At 43.9% G+C, this 26,357-nt stretch overlaps 1 protein-coding gene across 1 annotated transcript in view; it reads left to right on the plus strand.

The window, feature by feature from the left end:
• Positions 1-4,441: 4,441 nt before the first annotated feature.
• LOC122931572 (NADH-cytochrome b5 reductase 1) overlaps positions 4,442-26,357 on the plus strand; it is a 294,677-nt gene continuing 272,761 nt past the window's right edge. The window contains exons 1-2 of the mRNA XM_044285647.1: positions 4,442-4,450; positions 4,509-4,679. Of these exons, the coding sequence (XP_044141582.1) occupies positions 4,442-4,450; positions 4,509-4,679 (180 nt within the window). The remainder of the gene's footprint in view (positions 4,451-4,508; positions 4,680-26,357) is intronic.

A 26,357-nucleotide genomic window follows, 5' to 3' on the forward strand; every position in this document is an offset into this window, starting at 1 on the left:
TTTTGGAATCAATAAAATGACAACAGTGCCCAAATTTATGCACCTGCCTAATTTTGTTTAAACAATTATAGCACACTTTCTGTAAATCCAATAAACTTCATTTCACTTCTCAGATATCACTGTGTGTGTCTCCTATATGATATATTTAACTGACATTTTTTATCGTAACAACCAACAATTTATACAGGAAAATCATGATGATTAACAAGGTTGCCCAAACTTTTGCATCCCACTGTAGATGCAGTGCGTTAAGATATATAGTATATACAGCAGTGTACTGAAATATGAGTAGTACTGAGGTATGAGTAGTAATTTATACCTCATACATCACATATCAGTACACTGATATAAATACTGGCCAGAAATGGGTAGTAGAAGGGGCTATGAATGGGGCATGGGGGCCCAATTTAGATTCTTGCTATGGGACCTAGTGATATCTATGTACGCCCCTGCTTACAATGCAGGCAAGAATGGCATAATTATTTCATAAATTAAATGCAATAGCTTTCTGCTGCTACAAGAATATGCAAGCAGTAGCTATACAGAGGAAGCAATGTTCCTAATTATAGAGAGTGATATTTAGCAGGAGGATCAATGTATTATTAAAATGTAATGCTTCTGTTAATTACTTTGAATTGATTGACAGAGACAAGCATCATTTTAGGGCATCTCATATGCCGGAGGAGCCAAAAATTCCATTTATACTTTTGTCTGAACAACGTTTGTAGAAACAAAGAGGCTCTTGAACAGGATGAGAAAAGACTCAGCCCCATGGAGACTGAGATGATCTAATGGATGAATAGGCTTAAAAGAACACTTCCATAATCCATGTTCAAGAACCATTACCAACTCATTTCAGTTGTTCAGCAAAGTTTGATATTATTAAACCATGGACATATTTATACATAAATGTACAGAAAATATTATACTGTTTCCTCTCTTGGTCATTTTATTATAATTAAAATGTTCAAGTCTCCTTTAAACAGGTCTAATACAGTATGTAATATAATAACTGATTTTTAGACCAAGTATTTTAATCATTATTAGTTCTGTCACTGACCAGAGGGCATTGCAAGAAATATGGGGTCCAAGAGTTTGTCTAGTTGGCAGATAAGGGAGATGCTTGTTCAAGGGTAGCACTGCTACAGCAAGGTATGTCCTGTGACGGTAATGTCAGTTTCAATAAGGAGACGTGCAGGGCAGGTCAGACAGGTGCTGGCATTGGGAAATTCTATTTTTAGGGGAACAAATAGGGCAATTTGTCACAAAAGTCCAGGATCGTCAAACAGTGTTGTCACCTTGGCGCTTAAAGGGGTTGGCCACTCTGTTGGCACTTATTAAAACTGTAAAGAAAGTAAGGAAATATGACACTAAGATATCTTCTTAACCTGTTAGGGACATATGATGTACCGATACGGCATGATGTCCCGGTATTTAAGGACACGTGACGTACCGGTATGTCATGTGTAGTTCCGATCACCGCCGCGCGGCCGGCGGTGATCGGAACCTGGTGCCTGCTGAAATCAATCAGGTGAACCCTCCGTGTCGGCGATCGCAGCAAACCGTAGGTCAATTCAGACCTTTGGTTTGTTGCGTTTCCGGGTTATTCGGGTCTCTGATGACCCAATAACCTGGAAAGGACGGTGATCGGTGGTGTGATAATACACCACCAATCACCGTCCTGCGATCCTAAGAGGTGGCGGTCATGCCACCTCTCAGGATCGCATCTGATTGGCTGACAGGGAGGCTGGGTGGGTGGAACGGCAAATTTGAATTCCTCTCCCCACTCATACCGGTCCGTGGAACGGGAGAGAGCGGAGCGCCAGCTGTGCTGCCCCCAAAAAGTAAGTTTTTTGTGCCATCAGGCACTGTAGGGATAGGCGATTTCGGCAGGGATAGTGAGGGATAGATAGGGGGAAAAAGTTTTTTTCTAAAGCACTTTTAGCACCTTGATCGGGTGTCTGGGGTCCACAGCACTTAGTTGTGTGACCCTAGACCCCCTCAGGGGTGCTGCAGCTTGCCCCCCTCCCCCCCACACTTTTTTGGGGGGAGCAATTTATATTTTATTTTTTGCATGCGCTGACTGTGGCCGGCACTCTTTGCGTCCGGCCACTGTTAGCGCATCGCCCACCCCACCCCACAGCGCATTTGTAACTTTCTTTTTTTTTAACACTTTTTTAGAATTTTTTTTAGTTAGTTTTTCTTTCTTTTTTTAGCTGTAGGGCAAAGTTCGCAAACACCTGTGCCCCCACACATGCACACTGAATAATGATTTACACGCACACACACTCCCCTATGGCTCACCGTACGTTCTCGGCCGAGGAGGCATACGCCCTGCTTGCCTCCAAGTCCTAGAGCCCCAGTGAGGACGAGGATAACCCCACTTTCCTGTTGTCATCTGCGTCCTCCTCATCATCTAGCGATGATGATGAGCCCCCAAGGCGGCGGAGACGCTGCCAGGCGGATCAAGAGGACCTCCATGCCAGGGACCCTGTGGCCCACTTTAGTACGAGAAGCTCTGGGGCTCGTACTAGTTTTCCGGCCCACCAGATCAGTATACCTAAGCCCTCTGCCGGTGAACTTGTCTGGTGTACCCCAGAGAATTTTGAGCCCGCGATTCCTGATTTTGTAGGCCAACCAGGAATCCAGATTTTGTAAATCTGATGGTGGAGCAAACTAACCTGTACGCCCAACAGTTCGTTGCTCAACACCCGGGCTCCCTTTTGGCTAGGGCCGGTGGCTGGACTTTGGTCAGTGCAGCAGAGATGAGGGCATTTTGGGGCCTCGTGCTGCACATGGGCCTAGTCAAAAAACCCAGTGTCAGGCAGTACTGGAGTGGGGACGTCCTCTACCAGACCCCACTCTACAGTATGGCCATGACACATACCCGGTTTGAGGCCATCCAGAAATGCCTGCATTATGCAGATAATGCAGCATGTCCCCCCCCCCAATATGATCCTGCCTATGACCGTCTTTACAAAATCAGGCCGGTCATCGATCATTTTGGGGCAAAATTTGTGGAGGTCTATGTACCTGGAAGGAAGGTCGCGGTTGATGAGTCTCTCGATGCTTTCAAGGGGAGACTCATTTTCCGCCAGTATGTTCCCTCTAAGCGGGCAAGGTATGGCTGTACAAACTTTGTGAGAGTACCTCAGGGTACACTTACAAGTTTCATGTGTACAAGGGGCAAGATTCCCGTATTCAACCCCCAGAATGTCCCCCCACTCTGGGTGTTAGCGGGAAACTTGTGTGGGACCTTATGCACCCACTGCTAGATAAGGGTTACCACCTGTATGTGGATAAAGGAAATGACAGGCGGCACTCACCACTGCTGTTAAATAGCTTCTTTATTCATCCAACACACATGGACACAAAATAAGGGCTGGTGCTAACTCCTGATCACAGAGCTCAGAAGTAGCGACGGCTGTTTTGCGCTGCTGCGCCTCTTCCGCCTACTGATAGAGGGGCAGTGTCTCTGCGCCTCTTTTATTGCGTCATCTGCAGAGACTGCATGTAATACCGATCAATTAAAAACAAAGGCAATTGCATTCACACAAAAAGGGGGGGGGGGGGGAGAAAGAAGCGGGGTCAGAAAATCCACCCGCAACAAGAAACAAGTCTTGTGGAGACTTTAGTCATTCCCCCATTTGATGAAAACCTAGTTGTGGCTGCCAGCTGTCTCAAGACTGTATCTCAGCCCTCAACCGAGGACACAGCTACAGACTTTTTGAACAGTTTGACAGAGTTGCATTTGAAATTGACCTTTATAAATGTATAAGGAAATTATATCTCTGTAAACCTTTTTTTATATAATTCCGCATGTCCCCCTATGGTAAGACAAGGTGATGTTCCGGACAGTTTTGGTTCCCTTGGGTTTAACAATAACAACCAATTTAGTGATAGTGAAGTTGCATGTCTAAAATGGTTAACAGACACCAGCTTGGCCAGTGGTCCAGATATTACCCAGGACTTTAGCAGATTTAGTGGAGGTATTCGGTCCACTTTTTGCCCCCCTATGCCCGCTGGCAGTACTATCGATATATTTTATAAAATAGTGCTTAGGAAGATCAAGGCTTTGATTTACCCTAAAGCACCTAATATCAATGCCAAGGAAGAGGCAGCTATTCTATGTTTAAAAAAACGCAAAGACATAGTTATTAAGCCGGCGGACAAGGGGAGCAACATAGTCTTTATGTCGAAGGACTACTATCTCTGGGAGGCTAATAGACAGTTAGGGGATCCTGTTGTTTATGAGAAATTAGGAGCGGACCCAATGCGCTTCTAGAGCTGCGGAGATTGGTGCCGAAATACATTGGCGTCAATTTCCTTGCGGACAATATGATTGACAAATTTGTTGCCCATTTGTCCCTGTAAACCTACATGGTACTTTGCCAAAGATTCACAAGTCACCGATCCGACCCCCTGGATGCCCTATTGTGGCATGGATTGGGTCAGTGACAGAATCTGTGTCCAAATACCTAGACTGGTTATTATGTCCTTTATTGCAGAAATCTCCCACCTACCTGAGTGACACCAACGACTTCCTCCTGGCGCTGAAGGACTTTCAGTGGAAGGAGAGCTGGAGCCTGGTCTCACTAGACGTGGAGAGTCTCTATACATATATACCTCATGGGATGGGTATCCAAGAGGTTCTAGAAGTTCTAGAAAAAAGCCCTAAGGTTTGTACTTACAAATAATGCATTTAAATTTGGTCAGCAGTGGTACAAACAATTACCTGGTACAGCGATGGGGACTCCGGTCTCATGCACATTTGCCAATATATCTGAATCGCTTTGAGGACAAGTTTGTTTTTTCTACAATGAACCCCCATCTTAGTCACATGAAGTTGTTTTTGCACAACGTGGATGACATCTTCATGGTGTGCCCTGGAGATCGGGAGCAGTGTGAGCAATTCGTGTCTTTCCTTAATGAATATGAGGTTCACTCTAAACTACGGGGGGAAACCCTGGAGTTTTTAGATGTTCGCGTCAATATCAAGGACGATAATATCATCACTGAGGGTTTTCGCAAACCCACGGTTGCAATACAAATTCCATTCTACACCATGAGAGCTTTCATCCACGTAGCGTGGAGAAATCTGTACCGTACGGACAATTTATTAGACTCAGGTGAATCAACAGCACCGATGAGGGCTTTATGAAACAGGGTCGTGAATTAAAAGATCATCATAATCAGGAGAGGCATTCCTGAAAGAGATCTAGAGGAAGCTATGCACAAAGCACAGGATTTTAGGCAACAGGATTTATTGTCTAGAAAACACAAGGGAGGCACATGCAGCAAGCAGGGAGATAGGTTTGTGTTCACATTTAGGGGGTCACCAGGGGTGTGATGGGAGCTCACTGACTGCAGACTCCACCTCCTCTGTATCTCCTGTACTGAGAGCATCCTGCTGTATGTGAGGACATAGCAGAGCCAGGGAAGTGTTATGGACCACAAACTGTGAGGAATCCAAGTGTCTGACCTGGTATGGGCCCCTCTGCTCTATGATCTTATTACAGACATGTTTATTACAGCCAGACCAACAGTTCAGGAGCTTTAACCCCTTCTGAGGTCAATGGTATTAGCAGCATGCAAGGGCTTAACAGTCGCGACCGGGCCCGCTGCTCTCACATGTAATGCAGCCTGGCATTTTAAACAAATTAAGCAGGTGGGCGGAGCCTGACTAACGCAGGTTAGGCTCCACCCACCTGCTTAATGTGTGACTAGTTTTAGTGTGGCAGCGCTGGGGCCTGATGCTGGAGGCCTAGAGACTGGAGAAGTGAACGTCATGCAGGTGAGATGAGCCCTCTGACAGGGCCCGGCATTAAGTACAGTGAAAATGCTGGGCCCCGTTACATGAAGACTGTGGGCAGTCAGGGACACTATAAAGGGCTGTGGGAGGCACTACTGGGGGCAGTGGGGGACACTACTGGGGACATTAGTGGGGGACACTACTGGGGGCAGTGGGGACACTACAAGAGGCTGTGGGAGGCACTACTGGGGACACTACTGGGGCAGTGGGGGACATTACTGGGGACATTACTGGGGCAGTGGGGGACACTACTGGGGGCAGTGGGGACACTTCTGGGGACTGTGGGGGGCACTTCCGGGGCAGTGGAAGGCACTATTGGGGACACTACTAGGGGATGTGGGGGGCACTACTGGGGACATTATTGGGGCAGCAGTGAATACTACTAGGGCCTGTGGGGAGCACTACTGGGGACATTACAGGGGGGGGGCAGTGAGAGACATTACTGGGTGATCAGGGACCAGGGGTGTGATAATTGCGGACACAGAGGGTGCGACCGGGCACGGCATTGGGGAGGGGCCCCGAGCCAAACTTTGCCATGGGGTCCATAGAACTCTAGTTAAGCCACTGTTCACTAGTCTCAAAACCTGTAAATGTGTGCCCTCTCCTTCCTGCACACTGTATACAGGGAGTGCAGAATTATTAGGCAAATGAGTATTTTGACCACATCATCCTCTTTATGCATGTTGTCTTACTCCAAGCTGTATAGGCTCGAAAGCCTACTACCAATTAAGCATATTAGGTGATGTGCATCTCTGTAATGAGAAGGGGTGTGGTCTAATGACATCAATACCCTATATCAGGTGTGCATAATTATTAGGCAACTTCCTTTCCTTTGGCAAAATGGGTCAAAAGAAGGACTTGACAGGCTCAGAAAAGTCAAAAATAGTGAGATATCTTGCAGAGGGATGCAGCACTCTTAAAATTGCAAAGCTTCTGAAGCGTGATCATCGAACAATCAAGCGTTTCATTCAAAATAGTCAACAGGGTCGCAAGAAGCGTGTGGAAAAACCAAGGCGCAAAATAACTGCCCATAAACTGAGAAAAGTCAAGCGTGCAGCTGCCAAGATGCCACTTGCCACCAGTTTGGCCATATTTCAGAGCTGCAACATCACTGGAGTGCCCAAAAGCACAAGGTGTGCAATACTCAGAGACATGGCCAAGGTAAGAAAGGCTGAAAGACGACCACCACTGAACAAGACACACAAGCTGAAACGTCAAGACTGGGCCAAGAAATATCTCAAGACTGATTTTTCTAAGGTTTTATGGACTGATGAAATGAGAGTGAGTCTTGATGGGCCAGATGGATGGGCCCGTGGCTGGATTGGTAAAGGGCAGAGAGCTCCAGTCCGACTCAGACGCCAGCAAGGTGGAGGTGGAGTACTGGTTTGGGCTGGTATCATCAAAGATGAGCTTGTGGGGCCTTTTCGGGTTGAGGATGGAGTCAAGCTCAACTCCCAGTCCTACTGCCAGTTTCTGGAAGACACCTTCTTCAAGCAGTGGTACAGGAAGAAGTCTGCATCCTTCAAGAAAAACATGATTTTCATGCAGGACAATGCTCCATCACACGCGTCCAAGTACTCCACAGCGTGGCTGGCAAGAAAGGGTATAAAAGAAGAAAATCTAATGACATGGCCTCCTTGTTCACCTGATCTGAACCCCATTGAGGACCTGTGGTCCATCATCAAATGTGAGATTTACGAGGAGGGAAAACAGTACACCTCTCTGAACAGTGTCTGGGAGGCTGTGGTTGCTGCTGCACGCAATGTTGATGGTGAACAGATCAAAACACTGACAGAATCCATGGATGGCAGGCTTTTGAGTGTCCTTGCAAAGAAAGGTGGCTATATTGGTCACTGATTTGTTTTTGTTTTGTTTTTGAATGTCAGAAATGTATATTTGTGAATGCTGAGATGTTATATTGGTTTCACTGGTAAAAATAAATAATTGAAATGGGTATATATTTGTTTTTTGTTAAGTTGCCTAATAATTATGCACAGTAATAGTCACCTGCACACACAGATATCCCCCTAAAATAGCTAAAACTAAAAACAAACTAAAAACTACTTCCAAAAATATTCAGCTTTGATATTAATGAGTTTTTTGGGTTCATTGAGAACATGGTTGTTGTTCAATAATAAAATTAATCCTCAAAAATACAACTTGCCTAATAATTCTGCACTCCCTGTATAGTGATATGTGACCCCCATCATTGTATACTGTGTATACTGATGTGTGACCCCCATCACTGTATATACTGATGTGTGACTCCCATCACTGTATACTGTATATACTGATCTGTGACCTCCACCACCGTATACTGTATATACTGATGTGTGACCCACATCACTGTATACTGTATATATTGATGTGTGATCCCCACCACTGTATAATGTATATACTGATGTGTGATCCCCACCACTGTATATAGCAGGGATGGCCAACCTGTGGCTCTCCAGCTGTTGATAAACTAAAACTCCCAGCATGCCCAGACTGCCTACAACTATCAGCCTACAGCAGGGCATGGTGGGAGTTTTAGTTTTACAACAGCTGGAGGGCCACAGGTTGACCATTTCTGGTATATAGAGATCTATGACCCCCTGCACACTGTATATACAGATGTGTGACCCCTGTACATTGTATATAGGGATGTCTGACTACACTCGTTCCCCATTTTTTCCCAGGGGAAGGGTCATATATACATAGTTGATTTCTTGGCTGTCAGCTGGGAGTAAGTTGTGTGATGACAGACAGACAGTATGCTACTCTGTCAGCAGATCAATTTGTACAAATGTATTCATTAGAGTTCTTGTGCAACAAAGGTCTGTCTCCCCCCCCCCCCCCCCTCTCAAAATGCAACATCCCACTAGTGCATGTGAGCACTGCAAAAGCTTATTGTGTCAGGTTATATCATGCTGTATTTCATCCTTATGCGAAATCCCTGTTATCAGGCTGTCAGGTGCACTACATATATTCCACCACTAGATGGGGATAGCACTAGGATATACAGACGTGGACAAAATTGTTGGTACCCTTTGGTCAATGAAAGAAAAAGTCACAATGGTCACAGAAATAACTTTAATCTGACAAAAGTAATAATAAATTAAAATTCTATAAATGTTAACCAATGAAAGTCAGACATTGTTTTTCAACCATGCTTCAACAGAATTATGTAAAAAAATAAACTCATGAAACAGGCATGGACAAAAATGATGGTACCCCTAACTTAATATTTTGTTGCGCAACCTTTTGAGGCAATCACTGCAATCAAACGCTTCCTGTAACTGTCAATGAGACATCTGCACCTCTCAGCAGGTATTTTGGCCCACTCCTCATGAGCAAACTGCTCCAGTTGTGTCCGGTTTGAAGGGTGCCTTTTCCAGACTGCATGTTTCAGCTCCTTCCAAAGATGCTCAATAGGATTGAGGTCAGGGCTCATAGAAGGCCACTTTAGAATAGTCCAATTTTTTCCTCTTAGCCATTCTTGGGTGTTTTTAGCGGTGTGTTTTGGGTCATTGTCCTGTTGCAAGACCCATGACCTGCGACTGAGACCAAGCTTTCTGACACTGGCTAGTACATTTCTCTCTAGAATTCCTTGATAGTCTTGAGATTTCATTGTACCCTGCACAGATTCAAGACACCCTGTGCCAGACGCAGCAAAGCAGCCCCAGAACATAACAGAGCCTCCTCCATGTTTCACAGTAGGGACAGTGTTCTTTTCTTGATATGCTTCATTTTTTCGTCTGTGAACATACAGCTGATGTGCCTTGGCAAAAACTTCGATTTTTGTCTCATCTGTCCACAGGACATTCTCCCAGAAGCTTTGTGGCTTGTCAACATGTAGTTTGGCATATTCCAGTCTTGCTTTTTTATGATTCGTTTTCAACAATGGTGTCCTCCTTGGTCGTCTCCCATGTAGTCCACTTTGGCTCAAACAACGACGGATGGTGCGATCTGACACTGATGTTCCTTGAGCATGAAGTTCACCTTGAATCTCTTTAGAAGTCTTTCTAGGCTCTTTTGTTACCATTCGGATTATCCGTCTCTTAGATTTGTCATCAATTTTCCTCCTGCGGCCACGTCCAGGGAGGTTGGCTACAGTCCCATGGATCTTAAACTTATGAATAATATGTGCAACTGTACTCACAGGAACATCTAGTTGCTTGGAGATGGTCTTATAGCCTTTACCTTTAACATGCTTGTCTATAATTTTCTTTCTGATCTCTTGAGACAGCTCTTTCCTTTGCTTCCTCTGGTCCATGTCGAGTGTGGTACACACCATATCACCAAACAACACAGTGATTACCTGGAGCCATATATATAGGCCCAATGGCTGATTACAAGGTTGTAGACACCTGTGATGCTAATTAGTGGACACACCTTGAATTAACATGTCCCTTTGGTCACATTATGTTCTGTGTTTTCTAGGGGTACCATCATTTTTGTCCATGCCTGTTTCATGAGTTTATTTTTTTACATAATTCTGTTGAAGCATGGTTGAAAAACAATGTCTGACTTTCATTGGTTAACATTTATAGAATTTTAATTTATTATTACTTTTGTCAGATTAAAGTTATTTCTGTGACCATTGTGACTTTTTCTTTCATTGACCAAAGGGTACCAACAATTTTGTCCACGTCTGTATATACCTCAGTTCAGGCCTAGTTAGTCAATAGAGAGAAGGAATAGGAGTTGAAGGAGTGAGAGTGCAGCTGCTAGCTGGATTTTAGTGAAAGACAGTTCAAGCGAGAAAGAGTGGATAAAGAAACTAAGGACAACAGCCATTTTACCAGGCTTTAACCCCTTCAAGACCAGGCCTATTTTCATTTTTGATTTGTCCTCCTCATGTTCCAAAAGCCATAACTTTTTTATTTTTCCGTTCACAAGATTTGTTTTTACATATTTTAAAAGTTCAGACATTTTTGGAGGCGGCGATACCCAATATGTTTTTTTATTCAGCAGTGTCCAGGCTGCCATGGCAACCGATCGGAGCCCCGCGATTTCACTGTGGGGGCTCCGATTGGAAGGAAGATGGAGGCGTATCACGTCACAGGTGCCGCGATCAGCCTTGATCGCGGCACCTGAGGGGTTGAATGGCAGGGACGGCGCGATCGCCGCTTCCTGTTAGTGCGGCCGGATGCCAGCTGTATCATATAGCCGGCAGATCGTGCGTATGGAGCGGGCTCACTGCAGAGGCCTGCACCATACATCCCCTGTCACGCAATGACGTACCTTTACGTCATAATGTGTGAAGGTTTGTACAGCTTACTGCTGGGACTGGGATGTTCCTTCTATTATGTCTGTACAGCTTACTGCTGGGACTGGGGCGTTCCTTCTACTGCTATGTCTGTACAGCGTACTGCTGGTACTGGGGCGTTCCTTCTATTGCTATGTCTGTACAGCTTACTGCTGGGACTGGGGCGTTCCTTCTACTGCTATGTCTGTACAGCGTACTGCTGGTACTGGGGCGTTCCTTCTATTGCTATGTCTGTACAGCTTACTGCTGGGACTGGGGCGTTCCTTCTATTGCTATGTCTGTATAGCTTACTGCTGGGACTGGGATGTTCCTTCTATTGCAATGTCTATACAGTTTACTGCTGGGACTGGGGCGTTCCTTCTATTGCTATGTCTTTACAGCTTACTGCTGGGACTGGGGCGTTCCTTCTATTGCTATGTCTATACAGTTTACTGCTGGGACTAGGGCATTCCTTCTATTGCTATGTGTGTACAGCTTACTGCTGGGACTGGGGCGTTCCTTCTATTGCTATCTGTGTAAAGCTTACTGCTGGGACTGGGATGTTCCTTCTATTGCTATGTCTGTACAGCTTACTGCTGGGACTGGGGCGTTCCTTCTATTGCTATGTCTATACAGTTTACTGCTGGGACTAGGGCATTCCTTCTATTGCTATGTGTGTACAGCTTACTGCTGGGACTGGGGCGTTCCTTCTATTGCTATCTGTGTAAAGCTTACTGCTGGGACTGGGATGTTCCTTCTATTGCTATGTCTGTACAGCTTACTGCTGGGACTGGGGCGTTCCTTCTATTGCTATGTCTGTACAGCTTACTGCTGGGACTGGGGCATTCCTTCTATTGCTATGTGTGTACAGCTTACTGCTGGGACTGGGGCGTTCCTTCTATTACTATGTCTGTACAGCTTACTGCTGCGACTGGGGCGTTCCTTCTATTGCTATCTGTGTAAAGCTTACTGCTGGGACTGGGATGTTCCTTCTATTGCTATGTCTGTACAGCTTACTGCTGGGACTGGGGCGTTCCTTCTATTGCTATGTCTGTACAGCTTACTGCTGGGACTGGGGCATTCCTTCTATTGCTATGTGTGTACAGCTTACTGCTGGGACTGGGATGTTCCTTCTATTATGTCTGTACAGCTTACTGCTGGGACTGGGGCATTCTTTCTATTACTACAGTATTTCTGTACAGTTTACTGCTGGGACTGGGGCGTTCCTTCTATTACTACAGTATTTCTGTACAGCTTACTGCTGGGACTGGGGCGTTCCTTCTATTGCTATGTTTGTATAGCTTACTGCTGGGACTGGGGTGTTCCTTCTATTGCTATGTCTGTACAGCTTACTGCTGGGACTGGGGCGTTCCTTCCATTGCTATGTCTGTACAGTTTACTGCTGGGACTGGGGCGTTCCTTATATTGCTAAGTTTGTATAGCTTACCACTGGAACTGGGGCGTTCCTTCTATTGCTATGTGTGTACAGCTTACTGCTGGGACTGGGGCGTTCCTTCTATTGCTATGTCTGTACAGCTTACTGCTGGTACTGGGGCGTTCCTTCTATTGCTATGTCTGTACAGTTTACTGCTGGGACTGGGGCATTCCTTCTATTGCTATGTGTGTACAGCTTACTGCTGGGACTGGGGCGTTCCTTCTATTGCTATGTCTGTACAGCTTACCACTGGAACTGGGGCGTTCCTTCTATTGCTATGTGTGTACAGCTTACTGCTAGGACTGGGGCGTTCCTTCTATTGCAATGTCTATACAGTTTACTGCTGGGACTGGGGCGTTCCTTCTATTGCAATGTCTATACAGTTTACTGCTGGGACTGGGGCGTTCCTTCTATTGCTATGTCTGTACAGCTTACTGCTGGGACTGGGGCATTCCTTCTATTGCTATGTCTGTACAGCTTACTGCTGGGACTGGGATGTTCCTTCTATTGCTATGTATGTAAAGCTTACTGGTGGGACTGGGGCGTTCCTTCTATTGCTATGTCTTTACAGCTTACTGCTGGGACTGGGGCGTTCCTTCTATTGCTATGTTTGTATAGCTTACTGGTGGGACTGGGGTGTTCCTTCTATTGCTATGTCTGTACAGCTTACCGCTGGGACTGGTATGTTCCTTCTATTATGTCTGTACAGCTTACTGCTGGGACTGGGATGTTCCTTCTATTGCTATGTCTGTACAGCTTACTGCTGGGACTGGGGCGTTCCTTCTATTGCTATGTTTGTATAGCTTACTGGTGGGACTGGGGTGTTCCTTCTATTGCTATGTCTGTACAGCTTACCGCTGGGACTGGTATGTTCCTTCTATTATGTCTGTACAGCTTACTGCTGGGACTGGGGCGTTCCTTCTATTGCTATGTCTGTACAGCTTACTGCTGAAACTGGGGCGTTCCTTCTATTGCTATGTCTGTACAGCTTACTGCTGGGACTGGGGCGTTCCTTCTATTGCTATGTCTGTACAGCTTACTGCTGGGACTGGGGCGTTCCTTCTATTGCTATGTCTGTACAGCTTACTGCTGGGACTGGGGTGTTTCTTCTATTGCTATGTGTGTACAGCTTACTGCTGGGACTGGGATGTTCCTTCTATTATGTCTGTACAGCTTACTGCTGGGACTGGGGCGTTCCTTCTATTGCTATGTTTGTATAGCTTACCACTGGGACTGGGGTGTTCCTTCTATTGCTATGTGTGTACAGCTTACTGCTGGGACTGGGGCGTTCCTTCTATTGCTATGTCTGTACAGCTTACTGCTGAGACTGGGGCGTTCCTTCTATTGCAATGTCTATACAGTTTACTGCTGGGACTGGGGCGTTCCTTCTATTGCTATGTCTATACAGTTTACTGCTGGGACTGGGGCGTTCCTTCTATTGCTATGTGTGTACAGCTTACTGCTGGGACTGGGGCGTTCCTTCTATTGCTATGTCTATATAGTTTACTGCTGGGACTGGGGCGTTCCTTCTATTGCTATGTCTGTACAGCTTACTGCTGGGACTGGGATGTTCCTTCTATTGCAATGTCTATACAGCTTACTGCTGGGACTGGGCGTTCCTTCTATTGCTATGTATGTAAAGCTTACTGGTGGGACTGGGGTGTTCCTTCTATTGCTATGTCTTTACAGCTTACTGCTGGGACTGGGGCATTCCTTCTATTGCTATATGTGTAAAGCTTACTGCTGGGACTGGGGTGTTCCTTCTATTGCTATCTGTGTAAAGCTTACTGCTGTGACTGGAATGTTCCTTCTATTGCTATGTCTGTACAGCTTACTGCTGGGACTGGGGCGTTCCTTCTATTGCTATGTCTGTACAGCTTACTGCTGGGACTGGGGTGTTTCTTCTATTGCTATGTGTGTACAGCTTACTGCTGGGACTGGGATGTTCCTTCTATTATGTCTGTACAGCTTACTGCTGGGACTGGGGCGTTCCTTCTATTGCTATGTTTGTATAGCTTACCACTGGGACTGGGGTGTTCCTTCTATTGCTATGTGTGTACAGCTTACTGCTGGGACTGGGGCATTCCTTCTATTGCTATGTCTGTACAGCTTACTGCTGAGACTGGGGCGTTCCTTCTATTGCAATGTCTATACAGTTTACTGCTGGGACTGGGGCGTTCCTTCTATTGCTATGTCTTTACAGCTTACTGCTGGGACTGGGGCGTTCCTTCTATTGCTATGTGTGTAAAGCTTACTGCTGGGACTGGGGCGTTCCTTCTATTGCTATGTCTGTACAGCTTGCTGCTAGGACTGGGGCGTTCCTTCTATTGCTATGTCTTTACAGCTTACTGCTGGGACTGGGGCGTTCCTTCTATTGCTATGTGTGTAACGCTTACTGCTGGGACTGGGGCGTTCCTTCTATTGCTATGTCTGTACAGCTTACTGCTAGGACTGGGGTGTTCCTTCTATTTCTATCTGTGTACAGCTTACTGCTGGGACTGGGATGTTCCTTCTATTATGTCTGTACAGCTTACTGCTGGGACTGGGATGTTCCTTCTATTGCTATGTCTGTACAGCTTACTGCTGGAACTGGGGCGTTCCTTCTACTGCTATGTCTGTACAGCTTACTGCTGGAACTGGGGCGTTTCTTCTATTGCTATGTGTGTACAGCTTACTGCTGGGAATGGGATGTTCCTTCTATTATGTCTGTACAGCTTACTGCTGGGACTGGGGCGTTCCTTCTAATGCTATGTGTTTACAGCTTAATGCTGGGACTGGGGCGTTCCTTCTATTGCTATGTCTGTACAGCTTACTGCTGGGACTGGGGCGTTCCTTCTATTGCTATGTCTGTACAGCTTACTGCTGGGACTGGGGCGTTCCTTCTATTGCTATGTCTGTACAGCTTACTGCTGGGACTGGGGCGTTCCTTCTATTGCTATGTCTGTACAGCTTACTGCTGGGACTGGGGCGTTCCTTCTATTGCTATGTCTTTACAGCTTACTGCTGGGACTGGGGCGTTCCTTCTATTGCTATGTCTGTACAGCTTACTGCTGGGACTGGGATGTTCTTTCTATTGCTATGTCTGTACAGCTTACTGCTGGGACTGGGGCCTTCCTTCTATTGCTATGTCTGTACAGCTTACTGCTGGGACTGGGATGTTCCTTCTATTGCTATGTCTGTACAGCTTACTGCTGGGACTGGGGCGTTCCTTCTATTGCTATGTCTTTACAGCTTACTGCTGGGACTGGGGCGTTCCTTCTATTGCTATGTGTGTAACGCTTACTGCTGGGACTGGGGCGTTCCTTCTATTGCTATGTCTGTACAGCTTACTGCTAGGACTGGGGTGTTCCTTCTATTTCTATCTGTGTACAGCTTACTGCTGGGACTGGGATGTTCCTTCTATTATGTCTGTACAGCTTACTGCTGGGACTGGGATGTTCCTTCTATTGCTATGTCTGTACAGCTTACTGCTGGAACTGGGGCGTTCCTTCTACTGCTATGTCTGTACAGCTTACTGCTGGAACTGGGGCGTTTCTTCTATTGCTATGTGTGTACAGCTTACTGCTGGGAATGGGATGTTCCTTCTATTATGTCTGTACAGCTTACTGCTGGGACTGGGGCGTTCCTTCTAATGCTATGTGTTTACAGCTTAATGCTGGGACTGGGGCGTTCCTTCTATTGCTATGTCTGTACAGCTTACTGCTGGGACTGGGGCGTTCCTTCTATTGCTATGTCTGTACAGCTTACTGCTGGGACTGGGGCGTTCCTTCTATTGCTATGTCTGTACAGCTTACAGCTGGGACTGGGGCCTTCCTTCTATTGCTATGTCTGTACAGCTTACTGCTGGGACTGGGGCGTTCCTTCTATTGCTATGTCTTTACAGCTTACTGCTGGGACTGGGGCGTTCCTTCTATTGCTATGTCTGTACAGCTTACTGCTGGGACTGGGATGTTCTTTCTATTGCTATGTCTGTACAGCTTACTGCTGGGACTGGGGCCTTCCTTCTATTGCTATGTCTGTACAGCTTACTGCTGGGACTGGGATGTTCCTTCTATTGCTATGTCTGTACAGCTTACTGCTGGGACTGGGGCGTTCCTTCTATTACAGTATGTCTTTACAGCAGTTATTTACTGATGACTGAGTTTTTGATAATGTCTGAGGGGCTCTTGTCTCTATGGGAACACAGGTGGGGGGGATGTCATGTGACTGCTCCTCTGAAGATGCTTGCTGCAGTGCATGCTGGTATTTTTACTTTCACTTTACACCTGCTCCTCCAACACATCTGTTCTGAGGAGCTCCTCCAGGAAAGTGTTAGAAAAATGCTATATAGCCAGTACATTTAGCTTTAGATATTAATACTTTATAGTTTTGGCTATTGTCTGGGGCACTTTGGATTATTGATACTTAGGATGGCCAACCCATTTAAGTTTGACATATCGTGTACTGAGTTAATAAATTACTGGGAGAGGCTGGAGAAGCCCCAGCAGGCATGGGGCACATTGGCGCCCATACCAAAGTTAGTTAGGTGGAAGATCCTTAAATTATTTCAGGATATAGGTTTTCGGTTTGTGTCCAGCTGATTCTCCACTTGTCCAGCCTTGCCGAACTTTCACAACGGGGGAGTGAAAGTAGTTTAGTTTGGACAGGTGGTCAGCTCTAGGAAGATTCCTGGTTGTTATAAACTTCTAAGAATTATGGTGGCCACTTTTAGGGACTTTCAGTGCAGCAGAAATTGTACCCTTCTCCCTATCTGTCTCTGAGCTCTACAGGCATTTTTTTTCTCCTCATGGATCTGTTTTTGCCCTGATATGCATTGTCAACTATGAGACTTTATATAGACAGGGGTGTATATTTCAAATCATGTGCAATCAACTTAATTTACCACAAGTAACTTCAGTCAAGGTGTAGAAATATCTTAAAGATGATTAAGAGAATGGGATGCCCCAGAGCTAAATGTCAAGTTTAGTAGCAAAGGGTCTAAATAATTATGTCCATGCATATAGCTATACTGTAGTCTTTGCTGTGGAAGGATTAACAGTTAAAGGTACCTTGCACACTTTTATAGAAGGTGTAGAAGGTGTCACGATCAGTGTGGGGGAAAAACTCCACACTAAACACAGGAGGGAAGGGGAACAGTTACTGGGCCTGGAAACTAGAGAAGGAACAGGTCACCTCCTAAACAATCCTAATCCGGGCCCTAACTACCTATCAATATGAATAGACCTTGAAGGTAGGAATATTCATATGCTGGAAACCTAGGCCCTTATATCCCTATAATGCCCTGGAATGAGGTTAGGACCAGAGACAACCCATTACTCCCCAGATGGATGAATGGAAGTCTCTGTCTCAGGCCCAGATACAAACAACAAGATTAGGCAGAAAGAGGCCAAGCAAGTTATAAGAACTTCTAAAGCTCAGGCAGAAGAAAAACTAGCTCAGTCTATGAAAAAAGGGGATAAGACATTCTTCAGATATATAAATGAAAAAAGGAAATTAAAACAAGGAATAACTAAATTAAAAAAAAGGACGGAAGGTATGTAGAAGAGAATAAAGGGCTAGCCGACTGCCTTAATGAATACTTCTGTTCAGTTTTTACAAAAGAAAAAGAAGGAGAAGGACCTCCACTAGAAAGGATGACTATTAAATCGTTTGATGCATGTGTCTTTACAGAGGAAGATGTTCTAAGTTTGCTGTCTAAAGTGAAGACAAATAAGTCACAGGGGCCTGATGAGATACACCCAAAATTATTAAAAGAGCTTAGTGGTGAGCTGGCAAAACCGTTAACAGATTTATTTAACCAATCATTAGTAACAGGAGTCGTCCCGGAAGATTGGAAATTGGCAAATGTCGTGCCCATTCACAAGAAAGGTAGTAAGCAGGAATCGAGCAACTATAGACCAGTGAGTCTGACATCAATAGTAGGCAAATTAATGGAAACCCTATTAAAGGATAGGATTGTGGAACATCTAAAATCCCATGGATTGCAAGATGAAAAACAGCATGGGTTTACTTCAGGGAGATCATGTCAAACAAATCTTATAGATTTTTTTGACTGGGTGACTAAAATAATAGACGGTGGAGGTGCAGTAGACATCGCATATCTAGATTTTAGTAAGGCTTTTGACACTGTCCCACATAGAAGACTTATCAATAAACTGCAGTCATTGAGCATGGACTCCCATATTGTTGAGTGGATTAGGCAGTGGCTGAGTGACAGACAACAGAGGGTTGTAGTCAATGGAGAACATTCAAAACAAGGTCATGTTACCAGTGGGATTCCACAGGGATCTGTACTGGGACCAATTTTGTTTAATATCTTCATAAGTGATATTGCAAAAGGCCTCGATGGTAAGGTTTGTCTTTTTGCTGATGACACAAAGATATGTAACAGGGTTGATGTTCCTGGAGGGAAACGCCAAATGGAAAAGGATTTAGGAAAACTAGAAGAATGGTCAGAACTCTGGCAACTGAAATTTAATGTGGATAAGTGCAAGATAATGCACCTGGGGCGTAAAAACCCAAGGGCAGAATATAGAATATTTGACACCGTCCTGACCTCAGTATCTGAGGAAAGGGATTTAGGAGTAATTATTTCAGAAGACTTAAAGGTGGGAAGACAATGTAATAAAGCAGCACGAAATGCCAGCAGAATGCTTGGATGTATAGGAAGAGGTATAAGCAGTAGAAAGAGTGAAGTGCTTATGCCGCTGTACAGAACACTGGTGAGACCTCACCTGGAGTATTGTGCGCAGTACTGGAGGCCATATCTCCAGAAGGATATAGATACTCTAGAGAGAGTTCAGAGAAGAGCTACTAAACTGGTCCATGGATTGCAGGATAAAACTTACCAGGAAAGGTTAAAAGACCTTAATATGTATAGCTTGGAAGAAAGAAGAGACCGAGGGGATATGATAGAAACTTTTAAATACATAAAGGGAATCAACTCGGTAAAGGAGGAGAGCATATTTAAAAGAAGAAAAACTACCACAAGAGGGCACAGTTTTAAATTAGAAGGGCAAAGGTTTAAAAGTAATATAAGGAAGTATTACTTTACTGAGAGAGTAGTGGATGCATGGAATAGCCTTCCTGCAGAAGTGGTAGCGGCAAATACAGTGAAGGAGTTTAAGCATGCATGGGATAGGCATAAGGCTATCCTTCATATAAGATAGGGCCAGGGACTATTCATAGGATTCAGATATATTGGGCAGACTAGATGGGCCAAATGGTTCTTATCTGCCGACACATTCTATGTTTCTATGTTTCTATGTTTCTATGGAATATAACAAACACAAAACAATAAGAAAAGACAAGACTTATCTGAAAGTTGAAAACTAACTACCCCAGAAGCACCACAGAGTACAACTAACCAGCTAGTTAGAAGGCAGGAAGAAAATCTATAGACCGCACCTCCAAGAGTGAGAAGCGGCTACTTATGGGAAAAGTAAATTACCAACATGCAACACCTGAAGCAAGGGGTGTGGCATTCACCAAAACACAGACACAATAAGATCCACAGTAAACTTGTCACTTTAACCCACAAGTTGGCAGTTTCTCTGATCTCCTGGTACCTGCCATGGGAACATCCAGGACAATAGGGGTGTGTATTTCAAATCACATCCAAGTAACAGATTTTACCACAGGTGGACTTCAGTCAGGGTGCAGAAACATCAAGGGCATCCAAACTACCATCAAACAGAAGCCCCAATATCAGAGTGTGCCCTGAGGGAAGAAAGGGTGCACTCTCCTATCGCCGCCCTGACCATAGGGATCATCAATGTGAGGATTGTCACTGTGAATAATTGTTGCAGCCAGAGCCACTACCACTCCCATCCTCTGCTCCTCTTCCTCCAAGGCTTGTGGCACATATATAGCTGTCAGTCAATAATAGCTGTTCACAGGGTAGTCTTAACTGGGACAATATCCTCAAAAATAGTACATAAACTACATTTTTAAAAGCATCCTAAATTTTCATGGTTAGAAGTACATATCTTGTGGGGAATAAAGGATTAAGAACAAGGGGAAAAAACAATGTGGTTAAATAGAAATGTTGAAGGAAAAAAGGAACAATAATTCACAAAAAGAAAGAAATTTATTAGTATTATTAGTAAGAAGGTAGGAAATAAGCAAAGAGAATTGCTTATTGCCAAAGAGAATACAACTACCCCCAATATGTTTTTCAATTAAATTAAATGCTAAAAAGGTAAAAATGTTGGCCCTTTAAAAAGCCTTAGAGAGAAGAGTTGTGTGTTTGAGTAATTAGTGTGTTTGAGTGATGAGTAGAAACGTACATTGTCACCCAGCAGTCGTATCGGGTGAAGGAAAACTCAGACACATGTCGGACCAACCTTTAAAACAGATACACAATGTTACACAATTCAAGATCAAGAACATAAAATAAATTATTAAATGAAGAAAAAAAAAAGACATTAATAGCCACATGGAAGGCCATGTACCTGCTAGGTTTACTTAGACTATATATGGTGACCATGATTTTTTAATCCTCTAGTTCCATTTTATGAAACCTTTAGTGGTGTTAGGGGCCGGGAACTGGGGACATTGACCATGCCCTCAGACCCGATCCCACAGTTGTGGGGGCGCAGCCAGCAACCTAGGTTGTGGGTTTTAGCGTCCCCCCATTGAACGCCCTTAGGTTTCATTTGGATATCATAAGAGATAACTTAGGGTATTGCGCAATATATCCCCTTATTTACTTTTTGTGCCTGATTGTTATTTACATGCATGCGCATAGGTAACCTGCGCTCTGTAGGCTCTATCTTTGTTCCTGGTTTGAGTACCACCTGGTCCCGGATGCGCGTGCGGGTGGATGTAATAGAAATCTCGTGCTAACATAATGACACCAGTGCACTGGCGATCACAACACGCCACAATGTAACCACATGGGGCTCCATTCTGAAGGATGAGCGACTCACCTATTTTCAATTAATTACTTATTCATTATTTTACACATGGGCACAATCATCATCTTAGAGGGAAACTATTATGAATTTATTATGTTTATTACTTGATCATGATTATATATGAACATTATTGAGATTGTACTTATGAATTATAGACACTGTATATTGTATTATGAAATTTTTACTGTTATCCCTATGTACACATTGATAATCATGGTAATAATTTCATTGATTTCATTGATTTGATAATTATGCACAATATTGTAGCTTGCTATATATATTTGGTTGAAGCACTGCTTTCACTGCTTGACAAAGGCTCAATTGAGCTGAGCTGAAACGTTGTATTTGGTGTAATAAAGGATCCATTTTTCTTCACTTTCTTCACTAAAATACCAAACCCTAGATCTCAATGAATGAAATATTCCAGTTGCAAATCTTTATTAATTATATAGTGAAATGCGTTGAGAACAATAAAACATACAAATGATCAATGTAAATGAAAATTTATATCTGATGAAGGTCTGGATTTGGAAAGACATCAAAATCAAAGTGGAAAATCAAATTCCAGGCTGATCCAACTACAGTGGAAATGCCTAAAGAAAAGGAAATGACACTGGGCGTGTCCTGATGAGGCAGTTGATGTTCTCCTGAGGAATCTCCTCCAAGACATGGATTAAAGCGTCAGTCAACTCCTAGACAGTCTGTGGTGCAACGTAGAGTTGGTGGATGGAATGAGACATGATGTCCCAGATGTGCTCGAATGGATTCAGGTCTGGGGAATTGGCAGGCCAATCTCTAACATCAATGCCTTCATCATGCAGGAACTGCTGACACACTTCAGCCACATGAGGCCTAGCATTGTCATGTATCAGAAGGAACCCAGGGCCCACTGCACCTGCATATGGTTTCACAATGAGTCTGAGGATCTCATCCTGATACCTAATGGAAGTCAGAGTACCTCTGGATAGCACACGGAGGGCTGTGTTGCCCTCCAAAGAAACGCCTCCCCACACCATTTCTGACCCACTGCCAAACCAGTCATGCTGTAGGATGTTGCAGGCAGCAGAACGTTCTTCACAGTGTCTGCAGACTCACGTCTGTCACATGTGCTCAGTGCGAGGCTGCTCTTATCCGTGAAGAGCACAGGGCACCAATGTTGAATCTGCTAATCTTGTCTGCACGGGGTTGGGCTGTAAGCTCAACACCGATTTGTGAACGTCGAGCCCTCATAGCATGCTCATGGAGTCTGTTGGAGACAGTTTGAGCAGACACATGGATATTAGTGGCCTGCTGCAGGTCATTTTGCACTGCTCCTCCTCCTGTTCCTCCTTGCATAAAGGAGGAGGTAGCGGTCCTGCTGCTGGGTGGCTGCCCTCCTACGGCCCCCTCCACATCTCCCGGTGTTCTGGCCTGTCTCCTGGTACATTATCTGCTCCATGCTCTGGACACTGTGCTGACAGACACAGCTAACCTTTTTGCCACAGCTCGCATTGATGTGCCATTCTGGATGAGCTGCACTGCTTGAGCAACTTATGTGGTTGTGGACACCGCCTCATGCTACCTCTAGGGGTGAGAGCAATGAAAAAATGCAAAAGTGACCAAAACAGCCAAAAAGGATGAGAATAGAGAAATGGTCTGTAGTCACCACCTGCAGAACCACTCCTTTAAAGGGGTTGTCTTGCTAATTACCTATAATTTCTATCTGTTGTGTATACCAGTGTATATACATGTGTGTGTATTTTGTTTTGTGTCATTACATTTTTGGTAATTGCTAAATAGATTATATTTTTGCTGTTATCCTTTTTAGTAATAATAAAATAAAATAAAAAAAACATACAACGTTAATGTGGTAAAGTTTCTCCCTCCCATACAGCAGGTCCTGGGTTTAAGATCCAGCAGAGACAGTCTGGAAAATATGACAAACAAAAGTTAACTACACAAGGGTGTTCTCGAGCAATATAAGTCCTGAAGGCCCATCTCTCTTCATGTCAGAGTGCCATAGAAAAGAGCAGAGACTGCTTAGAGCACAGCTGTGAACAGTATCTGAAAGGGAAGGGGCTAACAATGACTCCATAGAGGAAAGAAGGGACTTCTTACATCATCAAAAAAGGGGCAGGACCATTTATCACAGGAGGGCCAACAACCTGGCAGGCCCCATAGCAACCATGTGGTCTGCCTCTATTGATGGTATGTGCAACGTGCCAGTCCTCAGGGGTAGAACACGTGAGGTACACGGTGGGCCAGAATGTACGTACAGTTCACCGGTTACTCACAGTTTAGAAGTCGCCTCCCGGGGCCAGCAGTGCAGTGAAGGGGAGAACAGCACTGGATTCTCCGGGGCACGTTCGGTTACAGGGGACATCGGCCAGTTGGTGATTGAGGGGCAAAAAATACGGTAAACAAAAAATCCGTTTTTTCCTTATCCATCTGCATTCAGTCCGCTCTAATGAGAAAGTGAAAACAGAAATTCATAAATGTTTTCAAATTTATTAAAAAGGAAAAACTAAAATTCCACATTGACAGAAGTATTCAGTCCCTTTTCTATGACACTTGAAATTTTGTTCTGGGGACCTTCACAATGGCTTTCATAATTCTTAAATGGAAGATGTTTGGAACAACCAGGACTCTTCCTAGAGCTGGCCACCGTTAAGCAAGGTAGTGACAGCATCATGGTGTGATTTCAATAGCTGGGACAAAGATTCTGGTCAGAGTTAAGTGAAAACTAGAGCAAAGAACAGCGATATTCTTAATAAAAACCTCATCTAGTGTGCTCTGAACTTACGACTGGTCTGTAGGTTTCCAACAAAAGAATGACCCTAACCACACAACCATGATAATAGGAGAGTGGTTTAGGGACAATTCTGCGAATGTCCTTGAGTGGCCCAGCCAGGGCCCAAATAAACGTCTCTGGAGAGACCTGAAAACATCTGTCCACTGACAGTCCCCATCAACCCTGAAGGTACTTGAGAGGACCTGCAGAGAAGAATGGCAGAAAATCCCCAAATCCAGGTGTGCAAACCTTGTCATCATAGCCAAGATGACTGGAGGCTGTAATTGTTGCCAAAGGCACTTCAACTGCTGAGTAAAGGGTCTAAATACTTGTGACAATGCAATAGTTTTAGTTTTTTTTTTCTTTTCAGTAAATTATCTAACATTTTAATGATGGGGGAAATTTTAGCTTTTTTTTTATATTTTTGCACAAGGCCGCCACATAACAGAATATAAAAAAGTGCAAAGGGTCTGAAAACTTTCTGAATTCTCTTTAAATTACATTATACACAGTACATTGAAAACATTGTGTTTTCCTAATCATCGAGAGACTAATAGCCAATTTTAGAACTGTCATCTCTTTAGGGAGAATCTTAAAAAGAATTCACTAAGTGGTCTGCCTCAATTAAATATTTTGGCACTCTAAGTGCATTTTCCTAATAGTTTTTAATAATGCTTTAGCAGCTCCCCCATTACTCACAAATTGAATGCTCATAATCACATTGCTTATTAATTAATAATAGTCCCTGCAATACAAATCTAGAAACTTAATGTGCAATTTTCTGAGGTGAAACTATGTATTTCTTCTTAATTAAAACAAAAACAATTAAAATGAATCAACACTTCTAAGATTAAGTGATTGCAGGTTGATTAAGCGACATTTCTAATAATTGCTATGATAACACTGTGTGCCTTTTATTGATTTCCTTTAACTACTGTATTTTGATACTTATTACCTATTTGAAATGATTTATAAACAGCTGATAGATTTTGGGTTCATTTGGAAACGTTTTTTAAATGTTATTTTATAAGATGAAGCTCCTTGTGCACCAAGTTTGACCATATAGTTGACAGCATAAACATTTAACACTTTTTTTTCTGACTCTTCAAAGTTTATTTTGTGCATTGGCGAAAGGTACACCATTTTTATCAAAAGTCGCACCTGGTTTGATAAATTCGGCATATCTTTTGTCTAGAAATATTAAAGCATTTTTCCTATTGCCACTCCATTCCCCTTCTGGAGTGGGTTTGTGACCATTTTAAAGTCACAACGTTAAATCTGGAGTGGAACTAATTAAAATACCTAACCACACAAACTTTCTGAACTATCTACTGCTAATGGTTTTATCTGATGAAAAAAAAACTGTGGTAAAATGACATAAATTTTTTGCCAGTGTAATTTTCCTATGGTAATTTGTTGTTCAAATACATAAAAATACCCTTTGTAAACCCAGCCTAATGGTGCTGCCATGCTACATTTTTACTGGCTAGTTATCCAACTGGCTTTCTCAGTTAGTATGACTTGTACATGAAATCTCCAGCATAAAATACTGGTGACTCATGTTTCAATCAACATAATCTGTTGATCATAATCAACATGAGGTCAACTACCTCATGGAGGTAAGATGTTGATTGTAATCTGCATGAATGAAGCTTTCTCCAGTTTGACATAAATAGCTTCTTTCACACCTCTTTTCAACCAGTCGTTTTTTGTGTCTAAGATGCCAAATGCTCAGTCATTAAACAAGTGCCCTTCATCATTAAGATTTAAATACACTGATCTCAGGTCCTTTTGTGCTGGGCCATACGTTGGTGTAGATGTTCGTCTGTCTGTCCTGCTTCACATGCAATTCTGACATTCTTTCATCTTCTTTTCTCAGTTTTATTACATGCCCAGTCTAGATACCCCAAGTATTAAGGGCCCCTTAAAGGTGCTTGAAATCCTTTGTCTTTGCATTTGTTGTGATCTTCTCTGCCAAGTGATGTAGAGTTCTGGGGTCCCCCAGTTTGTAATCCACATGATGGTAAGAGTAAAAGCACTAGTAAATCAGGTAGTGGTCCATATTTGTAGGCTTTTTTATTTAGACTCCTGTTTCCAGGCTAACATCCTCTCCAACTGTTACTAAGCAGTCCAAAAAAGCCAGTGTGTAGTTCTGCAGATATTTTTACATAAACCTAATGTTCTGATCC

Source organism: Bufo gargarizans, chromosome 3 (genome assembly GCF_014858855.1).
Source record: "Bufo gargarizans isolate SCDJY-AF-19 chromosome 3, ASM1485885v1, whole genome shotgun sequence".
Lineage (NCBI taxonomy): Eukaryota > Metazoa > Chordata > Amphibia > Anura > Bufonidae > Bufo > Bufo gargarizans.